Source organism: Hippopotamus amphibius, chromosome 6 (assembly GCF_030028045.1).
Source record: "Hippopotamus amphibius kiboko isolate mHipAmp2 chromosome 6, mHipAmp2.hap2, whole genome shotgun sequence".
Classification (NCBI taxonomy): Eukaryota; Metazoa; Chordata; class Mammalia; order Artiodactyla; family Hippopotamidae; genus Hippopotamus; species Hippopotamus amphibius.
In genome coordinates, this window is record NC_080191.1 from 111,929,496 (window position 1) to 111,942,631 (window position 13,136).

At 45.8% G+C, this 13,136-nt stretch overlaps 1 protein-coding gene across 1 annotated transcript in view; it reads left to right on the forward strand.

Moving 5' to 3' along the window:
* Window positions 1-13,136, forward strand: part of RARB (retinoic acid receptor beta) — a 189,719-nt gene that overhangs the window by 165,211 nt on the left and 11,372 nt on the right. The window contains exon 5 of the mRNA XM_057740063.1: window positions 6,380-6,556. Coding sequence (XP_057596046.1) covers window positions 6,380-6,556 — 177 coding nt within the window. The remainder of the gene's footprint in view (window positions 1-6,379; window positions 6,557-13,136) is intronic.

The following is a 13,136-nucleotide window of genomic DNA, read 5'->3' on the forward strand; positions in this document are numbered from 1 at the left end:
GGCGGTGGCCATGTGGTTGGAAGCGTCTGGCCTGAAGACCAGGCGGCGTGTGTTGGGGCCTCTGTGCATCCTCCCGTGGGTGGATGTGCCCAGCCGGTATTGATAGTTCCCATGTGTCTGTGGATCACACAGAGATGCCAGCCTGGCGCTTGATATACTCTTTTTTTTTAATTTTTTTTTATTTTTGGGGGGTACACCAGGTTCAGTCATCTGTTTTTATACACATATCCCCATATTCCCTCCCTTCCTTGACTCCCCCCGCCTCGAGTCCCCCCCACCCTCCGCACTCCAGTCCTCTAAGGCATCTTCCATCCTTGAGTTGGACTCCCTTTGTTACACAACAACTTCCCACTGACTATCTATTTTACAGTTGATATATATATATGTCTGTGCTACTCTCTCGCTTCGTCTCAGCTTCCCCTTCACCCCCCGCCCCCTCGCATACCTCGAGTTCTCCAGTCCATTCTCTGTATCTACATCCTTGTTCTTGTCACTGAGTTCATCAGTACCATTTTTAGATTCCGTATATGTGAGTTAGCATACAATATTTGTCCTTCTCTTTCTGACTTACTTCACTCTGTATGACAGATTGTAGTTCTATCCACCTCATGACATATAGCTCCATCTCATCCCTTTTTATAGCTGAGTAATATTCCATTGTATATATATGCCACATCTTCTGTATCCATTCATTTGTTGATGGGCATTTAGGTTGCTTCCATGTCCTGGCTATTGTAAAGAGTGCTGCAATAAACATTATGGTACAAGTTTCTTTTGGGATTCTGGTTTTCTTTGGGTATATGCCCAGTAGTGGGATTACTGGATCATATGGTAGTTCTATTTGTAGTTTTTGAAGGAACCTCCAAACTGTTTTCCATAGTGGCTGTACCAACTTACATTCCCACCAACAGTGCAGGCGAGTTCCCTTTTCTCCACACCCTCTCCAACATCTGTTGTTTCCAGATTTTGTGATGACGGCCATTCTGACTGGCGTGAGGTGATACCTCATTGTGGCTTTGACTTGCACTTCTCTGATGATGAGTGATGTTGAGCATCTTTTCATGTGTTTGTTGGCCATCTGGATGTCTTCTTTGGAGAAATGTCTATGTAGGTCTTCTGCCCATTTGTGGATTGGGTTATTTGCTTTTTTGGTGCTAAGCTACATGAGCTGCTTGTATATTTTGGAGGTTAATCCTTTATCCGTTGTTTCATAGGCAATTATTTTCTCCCATTCTGAGGGTTGCCTTTTAGTCTTGTTTATGGTTTCTTTCACTGTGCAAAAGCTTTTAAGTTTCATGAGGTCCCATTTGTTTATTCTTGATTTTATTTCCATGATTCTAGGAGGTGGGTCCAAAAGGATCTTGCTTTGATGGATGTCATAGAGTGTTCTGCCTAGGTTTTCCTCTAGGAGTGTCTGGCCTTACATGTAGGTCTTTAATCCATTTGGAGTTTATTTTTGTGTATGGTGTTAGGAAGTGTTCTAATTTCATTCTTTTACATGTTGCTGTCCAATTTTCCCAGCACCACTTATTGAAGAGGCTGTCTTTTTTCCATTGTATACTCGTGCCTCCTTGTCAAAGATAAGGTGCCCATATGTGTTTGGGCTTACTTCTGAGTTCTCTATTCTATTCCATTGATCTTCCTTTCTCTTTTTGTGCCAGTACCATACTGTCTTGATCACGATGGCCTTGTAGTATAGTTTGAAGTCAGGAAGCCTGATTCCACCAACTCCATTTTTCCTTCTCAAGATAGCTTTGGCTATTCGGGGTCTTTTGCGTTTCCATACAAGTCGTAAGATTTCTTGCTCTAGTTCTGTGAAAAATGCCATTGGTAATTTGATGGGGATTGCATTGAATCTGTAAATTGCTTTGGGTAGGACAGTCATTTTCACGATGTTGATTCTTCCAATCGAGGAACATGGTATGTCCCTCCATCTGTTTGTGTCATCTTTGATTTCTTTCATCAATGTCTTCAAGTTTTCTGCATACAGATCTTTTGCCTCCTTAGGCAGGTTTCTTCCTAGGTATTTTATTCTTTTGGTTGCAGTGGTGAATGGGAGAGTTTCCTTAATTTCTCTTTCTGCTCTTCCGTTGTTAGTGTATAGGAATGCAAGAGATTTCTGTGCATTAATTTTGTATCCTGCTTCTTTACTGAACTCATCAATGAGTGCTAGCAGTTTTCTGGTAGAGTCTTTAGGGTTTTCTATATATAATATCATGTCATCTGCAAAGAATGACAATTTGACTTCTTCTTTTCCAATTTGGATTCCTTTGATTTCTTTTTCTTCTCTGATTGCTGTGGCTAAAACTTCCAAAACTATGTTGAATAACAGTGGTGAGAGTGGACACCCTTGTCTTGTTCCTGTTCTTAGAGGGAATTCTTCCAGTTTCTCCCCATTGAGAACGATGTTGGCTTTTGGTTTTTCATATATGGCTTTTATTATGTTGAGGTAATTTCCTTCTATGCCCATTTTCTGGAGAGCTTTTATCATAAATGGATGTTGAACTTTGTCAAAAGCTTTTTCTGCATCTATTGAAATGATCATATGGTTTTTATCCTTCAATGTGTTGATATGATATATCACGTTGATTGATTTGCGTATATTGAAGAATCCTTGCATCCCAGGGATAAACCCCACTTGATCATGGTGTATGATTTTTTTAATGTGCTGTTGGAGTCTGTTAGCTAGTATTTTGTTGAGGATTTTTGCATTTATATTCATCAGTGATATTGGTCTGTAGTTTTCTTTTTTTTTGACATCTTTGCCTGGTTTTGGTATCAGGGTGATGGTGGCCTCATAGAATGAGTTTGGGAGTGTTCCTCCTTCTGCAATATTTTGGAAGAGTTTGAGAAGGATAGGTGTTAACTCTTCTCGAAATGTTTGATAGAATTTGCCCGTGAACCCATCTGGTCCTGGGCTTTTGTGTGTTGGGAGATTTTTAATCACTGCCTCAATTTCTGTACTTGTGATTGGTCTGTTCATGGTTTCTATTTCTTCCTGGTTCAGTCTTGGAAGATTGTATTTTTCTAAGAATGTATCCATTTCTTCCAGGTTATCCAATTGATTGGCATATAGTTGCTTGTAGTCATCTCTCATGATGTTTTGTATTTCTGAGGTGTCCGTTGTGACTTCTCCTTTTTCATTTCTAATTCTGTTGATTTGCATCTTCTCCCTGTTTTTCTTGATGAGTCTGGCTAATGGTTTATCAATTTTGTTAATCTTCTCAAAGAACCAGCTTTTAGTTTGATATACTCTTCATGGTGATGCCGGGCATCTTTCAGCCTCTGGGGGTTCCAGCCAGGAGACAGGCTTCAGGAAACAAAGTTCGGGCCGTCCAGTGCCCCGAGAGGGTGGGCCCGGCGCCGCAGCACGAGCTGCTTCACTTCGCTGGGCCTCAGCCTCCGCGCCAGCTGGTGGGGCAGTGACACGCCTGCCAGGTGAGGGGTCCTGAGGACTAGAGGGAGCTCATCATAAAGTGCTTAGAGTGGGGCCTGAGCCCCAGAGGAGGGGTCGTTCCACGCGAAGCAGCCCCAGTGGAGAGGTGGGCCATGGATGCCGGGAACAATCTGCAGATGCAACGTGAAGGGGCATCAGCTTCTCGCGATGGTTGGTGGGCAGAGACACTGGGCGCAGGCCCCCAGATGTTCCAGCCACCCCCGGGGAGCCTTAGCTGCTTGTTCCTTTTAGACTTCCTGTGTTTCTTCCTTGGCTGAGAAGGAGGACTGGCAGCCCTGATTTAAGCACTGTAGTGCTCGGAGCTGCCACAGAGAGGCTTAAAGGCACTGCGATTCCACCTCCACTCATGGGCCTTGTTCTGAAGGTGATGCCCGTCGGACACGCAGCAGAGAACCGAGCGGCAGGAGGAATGGATCTGTTTCCTTGACCAAAATGGCCATTTAATTGGATTTCATGGTGGGGTTGGCCTTTGCTGCTGCTCAAGGTGGCCTGGGGGGCTGCCTCCACCCCTCTGCTACGGCTCTGCTGCTCAGAGCTGCAGGTGAGGGCCTCTCCCAGCCCCGTCCTTCCCCTCTCTCCCTCCCTCCCCTGGTTTCAGGACTGTCCCCCCACCCAGATGCTTCCCACAACCGCCTTCGTCACCACCCCAAACGGGCCAAGCTCTGCACTGTCTGCGTAGAAGGTCATATATAAGCCGTTTTAAACCTCATGCCTGTGAATCCAGCAACTGGAATAATAAAACACCAAGTTACTCTGTGTTTTATTAACTTCCTCTTCTCTTCAGTTTGCATACGGGTGAGCTAGATTTACATGCCGTTAAGACAGCTGTGCATTATTTTTCATAGAAGGACGGTAGGCCCGGTGCATGATGATGTCACCCCGTGTGAGGCTGATGGAGGCTCGGGTCCCACATGCTGGGCTGGGCGGTGTCTGTCTTTCCAGATGGATGCTCTGTGGTGAGGTGATTTCCTGCTGTCTGCTCACCTCTCTGCCCCTCCCCCCACCTTCCATGTTATCTTCCAACAAACCAGACAAACCAACGATTACGTTTAATTACAGACCCAGTGGCCACACACTTGGCCTCAGACTCCCCCATGTGCGCAGCGTCCCAGGTCCTTGGGTCAGACAGGGCGAAGCGCCCTGCAGGATGCTGGCCCTTCCTGCAGGAGCACTGCGGGGTCGGCTGACCTCCGCCTGTTTTAGGGCCTCTGTGGCTTCCCATGTGCAAACTTCCCTTTCCAGGTTTCCCCACCAACCTTAAAAACACAAGCTTCTTTTATATACTCTGTGGGCTGATTTTCACCACGGTGAGGGACCAGCGTTGTGATGTGTCCACAGGTGTTAGGGGCCCAAGCACTGGCCTCAACCTTGCCACTCACTGCATGTCAGGTCACCCAGGGCTGGCAGAGGCTTCAGCCCAGGGCAGCCTCATCCTCGCTTGGTGGTTGCCCTGAGACATCCTACATGAGTGTGGACTCGTGGAAGGAAGCCTCATTCACTCACTGATTCACTCAACAAACGTTTTTGAGTCCAGACACTGTTCTAGACACTGAGGACACAGCAGTGACAGATGACACAGGAAGTAAAAGTGTGCATCGGGGGCTGAGGGCTGGGACCACTGAGCGGGTCTGGAGCGCAGGTGCAGATACTGCAGTTATTATAGAGCAATGGGGGCCACAGAGCAGGTCTGGAGCACAGGTGCAGGTACTGCGGTTATTATAGAGCAGTGGGGGCCACAGAGCGGGTCTGGAGCACAGGTGCAGGTACTGCGGTTATTATAGGGCAATGGGGGCCACAGAGCGGGTCTGGAGCACAGGTGCAGGTACTGCGGTTATTATAGAGCAATGGGGGCCACAGAGCGGGTCTGGAGCACAGGTGCAGGTACTGCGGTTATTATAGAGCAATGGGGACCACAGAGCGGGTCTGGAGCACAGGTGCAGGTACTGCGGTTATTATAGAGCAGTGGGGGCCACAGAGCGGGTCTGGAGCACAGGTGCAGGTACTGCGGTTATTATAGAGCAGTGGTGCTCAAGTTTGCCCAGACTGAAAGGAATGAGGGGTGCGTCTGGGGGCAGAGCAGGCCAGGGGGAGGGTCAGCCCATGCAACCATGCAAAGATGCTGTGTCAGGGCCAGGCCCACTCATCCAGGGACAGCAGGGGGCCTGTGGAGCTGGGGGGAGGCATGTTAGATGGCGGGTTGGTCATGCAGGCCATGGAAAGGACTTTGCTTTTAGTCTGAGTGAGATGAGAAATCACTGGAGATTTTGAGCAGCACAGTGACTTGATCTGACTTGTGTTTTAAAAGGATCCCTTTATTCCTTTGGTAAAAAGTGAGGAGGCCAGGGTAGAACGAGGGAGACCAGTGAGGAGCTGCCGCAGTAATCCAGGCAGGGCCCCTTCTCTACGTCATGACAGTTCTCTGGGGGGAGAATGTGAAGCTCTCAGACCTAAACCATCTCAAGCCGTAACTGAACATTAGTTAGAACTCTTCCTGTTGCAGGTGATAGGAACCAAACTCAAATCGACTTAGACTGAAAAAGAAAATCCTGGTGTGGCTGGATCTAGCATCTCAAGAAGGGCCTCTCTTCCCGTGGTTTGTCTCAGCTTTCCTAAGTTGAGTACAGCGATTACTTCATCAAGTTACAAGTGGTGACTCCTCCTACCATTGCTTCATTTACTAGCTGGAGTAATTACTAAAGAGATTCCCCACGTCTGTTACTTGGTTATCCAGTGGTACAGGGATAAGATTTTGAGCATTTTTAAAAGATGACTCTAAGCTAAAAGGTCAACTCACCACCAGCCTCCAGAGGCTCCCTGGTGAAGAGTGAATTGTCAGCACGTTTGATAGGAAACGTGTTCAATTCCCTGTCTTTTGCTCAGCTTCCCACAACTATCCCTGACAGTATTTTCTCTCCCTTGTAGAATTCCAGTGCCGACCATCGAGTCCGACTGGACCTGGGCCTCTGGGACAAATTCAGTGAACTGGCCACCAAGTGCATTATTAAGATCGTGGAGTTTGCTAAACGTCTGCCAGGCTTCACCGGCTTGACCATCGCAGACCAAATCACCCTGCTGAAGGCTGCCTGCCTGGACATCCTGGTACGTGGGCTCTGAGCCCACTGTCGGGGTGGGCAGGGAGGAGGGGCTGAGGTGCTCTGAAGACCACCAGGGGCTCTGGTTCCCCAGCCTCTCTTTCTGCCGCCTGACTGCCAGAGGCTCCCCTACAGCTGGACAGAATCTTCCTATTCTCTCCCCAGTGTGGGCGCACCTCTGCATAGCCTGGAAAAGGGCCCCACAGTCGCACACTGTGGCTTCAGGGCCCTGGAGGGGTGAGGACCTGTCCCAGCCGACCTTTGTAGGCCTCGGTCCCAGCCCTGGTGTCATCAGGCTGGCTGGGCTGGTTTCCTTGGGCAGGGAAGCGTTAGAGGTGGCAGGGCCATGTCCTGCTTGGGATGGTGTGTGATGCTGGGCCTCTGGAGGAAGTAACGGGGAGGGGAGGCTGGCCCTCAGGGTTGCATCAGAATGTAGGGAAAGTAAAATGAGCTTTTGAGGTGCTTTAAAAGCACAGGTTTTCTTTTTATCACGTTTCATAGCTTTCGGTATAAGCAGTTCTGCAAAGCAAATACAGTTACTGTAATGAGACACACACACACCCCGCCACAGTGTCTCTTGGGAGGAGAGAGCACTCAGGATGGGGCAGTCATGCAGGAAGCTGGAATGTTTGTGTGTCTTTCACACAAGTGTGCGGCTGTGGGAGTTGGATCTTAGGAGGAGTGGAACGGTTACTCTGTAATCGGCAGGTGCCAGCCGTCCTGGGAGTATCTAGGATAGTTTTATTCTCAGGAAATCAGAGGGTCTTGGGTGAACCTAGGCATATTCAGAAAAAATGAAGCATCAGAGCAGCGTTAGTCTGTCTCATACCCACACACTATCGAGTTTGCAGACCTCAGCTCATCTGAGCCTCACAAGACAGTGAGCTGGGGGTGGAGACCCAGTCCATTTTACAGGAGGAGCTGGAGGCTGCCTGAGTCCCCTGAGCTCTGGGTTCCACACCAAGGGTGTGAGAAGCAGTGCAGCTCTGAGGCACTAGAAGCACAGGCACGGGTGGGGTTCGAGGTGTGGACCTGGAGACGGAGCCCATCTGGCCCCCAGAGGTGGGGGCAGCTTGTGCCTGTGGCTCACGGTGTTGGCAGTGAGTTTCGAGAATGATGAACGATGGGGTGCCAGGTGTTTAATGCTTTCCTCATGAGTGCTGACCTTGCCACCACCTGGTAAGGCGGCACCAGGGCTGTGGGGTCCTGACCGAGCCCCACGTGACCACCGTGGGGCCTGGAGCCTCCCGACTCTCTGGCTTTGGCCTCTGCCTGCTTCCTGGTCCTCCTTTTGTCTGGTTGGCAGGTGGTGATAGTTTGTGATTCCCTCACCTGCCGCCCTTTCGGAAAGGAGTGAGAGGATGCTCTGAGGTTCTCGGTGAGGGGTGGGGGCATCTTGTTTCCACAGCGGCAGGTGCTCAGGGCACCCAGGCCCCAGCAGCCGTCTCTCCACGTCTCACACTAACTCGGAACTTGGCAGCTCTCCTCCCTTTGCCCTCGATGGAGTCAGGAAGGACAGGAGCCACTTTCTGTGACCTCTTCTTGCCTCAGTGTACCCGTATGTAAGACAGGAGTGCAAGTCAACCAGGTGAGGCCCTTCAGCGGGCTCTCACATGGTCCTGGGTGTAGCATAGAGCAGGCACTGGGGCTCAGCCAGCGACCGTGAAAGCAGCGGCCAGGTGGGCGTGGCACACGGGTGACTCTAGGCTCTGGGCTGTGAGTCAGGAGACCTTTCCACTGCTCCCGCTGGCCTCCTGGGGTGCAGCGTGGGGTTGGGGTATAGTAGGCAGAGGGGAGAAGCCCTTGTGGAGGCAGGGCAGGACCTCCAGTCAGATGAGACAGGCAGAAGCAATACTTATTTGGCCCCAGATGTGAGTTCATGTTCAAAAATTTGTAGCAGAGGCACAAGGTCCTGAAAAATGCAGAATGTCAAAGAGCATCTCTTGAGTGAGGATATCTACTGGCTGAACTGTTTAGAGAATCATCTTATCAAAGCCATGGGAGTGTGGGTGGAGTGGCCCCAGAGACCGGAAAGATGGACAGACAGGCACATGCAGGCTGGAGCTATTCTCAGCCCCTAGAAAGGAAAGTCCCAGGGGTTACTAGGCCTGACTGAGTGCCACACACCCCCCCCCCATGGCCACCAGTGCCTTGTGCTGCATCTCCTGCAGGACAGGTTGCAGAGGTGGCGGGGGGGAGAAGGTTGACAGTCCCAAGGGGGCCACCCCCCTCCCCGCCCCCCGCCATCCACCAGTGCCTCGCTCCCAGCCACACAGCAGTGACTGCCCTGCATGACTTCCAGCACAATTTGTGGCCCTGGGGTCCCACCAAGCAGAGCCATTCCTGCATGAACCTGGGCCCACCCCCACCCCCCCCCCCTGCCCCGCAGGGACTCAGTGGAGACAGGACCCCAGCCCAAGAGGAGCCAGCTCTGCTCTGGGAGTCCCGGCCGCCTGTGCCGTCCTGGGTCCCTGGGAGAAAAGGCACAGCCTGTCAGCCTGTGGGTGCAGGGTGGTCTCTGCGAGGTGGGCAAGGGGTGGGTTCCGGGGCTAGACTTGGGCTCAGACCCCAGCTCTGCCCCTTCCAAGTAGCACCAGTGAAATGGATGTGACAGTGGCTCCTCCCCAATAAGGTTGTTGGGAGAACGGATGGGGTTAATGCATGGGAAGCACTTTGCTCAGTACCTGGCACTTAGTAAGTGCTCCTTTACCTTAGCCGTCGTCCTCCTCCTCACCATCATCATCGCCACTAAGCCCAGGGCATCTCTGTGCACCATTCATGGACATGCATGTGTGCACACGTATGTATGTACACAGAAGTCCACACTGCTGTCTGGAGCTGTGCTGGAGTGTGGCTAGTCTGAGTGCTACAATTCTAAAGGAAATACTTGGTTACAGGTTTAGTGTTCAATTACATCAGATACCTCCTTGATGATTTGTTACGTTGATAACATGTTTAAACAGTATGTTGGATCTATTAGATGAACTAAAATATATTATTTAAATTTAAAAAATTTTTTTTTGTTTTATATTGGGGTATAGTTGACTTACAGTGCTATGTTAGTTTCAGGTGTACAGAAAAGTGAATCAGTTATACATACACATATATCCACTCTTTCTCAGATTCTTTTCCCATATAGGTCATTACAGAGTATTAAGCAGAGTTCCCTGTGCTGTACAGTAGGTCCTTGTTAAATATCTATTTTCATGTAGAATAGTGTGTATATGTTAATACCAAACTCCTAATATATCCCTTCTCCCACCTTTCCCCTGTGGTAACCATTAGTGTTCAAAGTCTGTAAGTCTGTTTCTGTTTTGTAAAGAAGTTCATTTGTATCATTTTTTTTAGGTTCCACATATAAGTGATATTATATGATATTTGTCTTTGTCTGACTTGCTTCATTTAGTGTGATAATCTCTGGGTCCATGCGTGTTGCCGCAGATGGCACTATTTCATTCTTTTTTATGGCTGAGTATTGTTCCCCTGTATATATATGTACCACATCTTCTTTATCTCTTCCTCTGTTGATGGACATTCAGGTTGCTTCCATGTCTTAGCTATTGGTAAATGGTGGTGCTATGAGTATAGGAGTGCATGTATCTTTTTGAACTATAGTTTTCTGAGGATATATACCAAGGAGTGGAGTTGCTGGGTTGTATGGTAGCTCTATTTTTAGTTTTTTAAGAAACATCCATACTGTTCTCCATAATGTTTATACCAATTTGCATTCCCACCAACAGTGTAGGAGGGTTCCCTTTTCTCCATACTCTCTCCAGCATTTATTGTTTGTAGACTTTTTGATGGTGGCCATCCTTACTGGTATGAGATGATATCTCATTGTAGTTTTGATTTGCATTTCTCTGATAATTACTGATGTTGAGCATCTTGGCCATCTGTATGTCTTCTTTGGAGAAATGTCTATTTAGGTATTCTGCCCATTTTTTGATTGGGTTGTTTGGGTTTTGTTTTTTTTTGTTTTGTTTTATATTGAGCTGCATGCATTATTTGTATATTTTGCAGATTAACCCCTTGTCAGTTGCTTCAGTTGCAAATATTTCCTCCCATTCTGTGGGTTGTCTTTTCTTTTTGTTTATGGTTTTCTTTGCTGTGCAAAAGCTTTTAAGTTTAATTAGATCCCCTTTGTTTTTATTTTCATTACTCTAGGAAGTGGATCCAGAAAGATATTACTGTGATTTATGTCAGAGTGTTCTATCTTTTCCTCTAAGAGTTTTATAGTATCCTGTCTTACATTTAGGTCTTTCATCCATTTTGAATTTATTTTCATGTATAGTGCTAGAGAGTGTTCTAATTTCATTCTTTTACATGTAGCTGTCCAGTTTTACCAGAACAACTTGTTGAAGAGACTGTCTTTTCTCCATCATATAGTCTTATTTCCTTTATTGTAGATTACTTGACCATAGGAGTGTGGGTTTCTTTCTGTGCTTTCTGTCCTGTTCCATTGATCTGTATTTCTGTTTTTGTGCCAGTAACATACTGTTTTGATGACTGTAGCTTTGGAGTATAGTCAGTGGACAGGGAGCATGATTATTCCAGCTCTGTTTTTCTTTCTCAAGATTGCTTTGGCCATTCAGGGTCTTATGTGTTTCCATATAAATTTTAAGATTTTGTTTTGTTCTAGTTCTGTGAAAGATGCCACTGGTAATTTAATAGAGATTGTATTGAATCTGTAGATTGCCTTGGGTAAGGTATTCATTTTGACAGTATTGATTCTTCCAATCTAAGAACATGGTATATTTTTCCATCTGTTTGTGTTATTTTCACTTTTGTTCCTCAGCATTTTATAGTTTTGAGGGTACAGGTCTTTTGCCTCCTTAGGTAGGTTTATTTCTAGATATTTTATTCTTTTTGTTGTGATGATAAATGGGATTGGTTCCTTAATTTCTCTTTCTGATCTTTCATTGTTAGTGTGTGGAAATGCAAGAGATTTATGTGTATTAATTATGTATCCTGCTACCTTACCAAATTCATTACTGAGCCCTAGGAGTTTTCTGGGAGCCTCTTTAGGATTTTTTTCTCTATAGTATAATGTCATCTGCAAACAGTGACAGTTTAACTTCTTTGTTTCCAGTGTGCATTCCTTTTATTTCTTTTTCTTCTCTTATTGCTGTGGCAGAATTTCTAAAACTATGTTGTATAAAAGTGGTGAGAGTGAACATCCTTATCTTGTTCCTGTTCTTAGAGGAAATGCTTTCAGCTTTTCACCATTGAGTATGATGTTTGCTGTGGGTTTGTCATATATGGCCTTTATTATGTTGAGATACCTTCCCTCTGTGCTCACTTTCTGGAGAGTTTTTATCATAAATGGGTGTTGAATTTTGTCAGAAGCTTTTTCTGAGTCTATTGAGATGATCATATAGATTTTATTCTTCATTTGTTGATATGGTGTATCACATGGATTGATTTGCAGATATTGAAAAATACTTGCATCTCTGGGATGAACCCCACTTGATTATGGTGTATGATCCTTTTAGTGTATTGTTAGATTTGGATTGCGGGTATTTTGTTGAGGATTTCTGCATCTGTGTTCGTCAGTGATATTGTCCTGTAATTTCTTTCTTTCTTTCTTTCTTTCTTTCTTTCTTTCTTTCTTTCTTTCTTTCTTTCTTTCTTTCTTTCTTTCTTTCTTTTTCTTTCTTTCTTTCTTTCTTTCTTTTTTTTTATGTGGTATCTTTGTCTGGTTTTGGTATCAGGGTGATGGTGGCCTCATAAAATGAGTTTGGGAGTTTTCCTCCATCTGCAATTTTTTTGGAAGAATTTGAGAAGGATAGGTGTTAGCACTTCTCTGAATGTTTGATAGAATTCATCTGGTTCTGGACTTTTGTTTGTTGGGAGTATTTTAATCACAGTTTCAATTTCAGTACTGTGATTGGTCTGTTCATATTTTCTATTTCTTCCTGGTTCAGTCTTGGGAGATTGTACCTTTCTAAGAATTTGTCCATTTCTTCCAGGTTGTCCATTTTATTGGCATATAGTTGCTTGTAGTAGTCTCTTATGATCCTTTGTATTTCTGTCATGTCTGTTGTAACTTCTTTTTCATTTCTAGTTTTATTGGTATGAACCCTCTCCCTTTTTTTAATTGATGAGACTGGCTAAAGGTTTATCAATTTTATTTATCTTTTCAAAGAACCAGCTTTTAGTTTCATTGATCTTTTTCTGTTGTTTTCTTCATCTCTGTTTCATTTATTTCTGCCCTGATCTTTATGATTCCTTTCCTTCTTCTAACTTTGGGTTTTATTTGTTCTTCTTTCTCTAGTTATTCTAGGTGTAGGGTTAGGTTGTTTATCTGAAATTTTTCTTATTTCCTGAGGTAAGATTGTATTGCTGTAGACTTCCCTCTTAGAACTGCTTTTGTTGCATCACATAGGTTTTGGATTTTCATTTTCATTTGTGTCTAGATTTTTTTTATTTCCTCTGATTTGTTCAGTGATCTGTTGGTTAGCAGCATATTGTTTAGTCTCCACGTGTTTGTGTTTTTTACAGTTTTTTTCTTGTAGTTGATTTCTAATCTAGCATTGTAGTCGGAAAAGATGCGTGATATGATTTCTGTTGTCTTAAATTTACTGAGC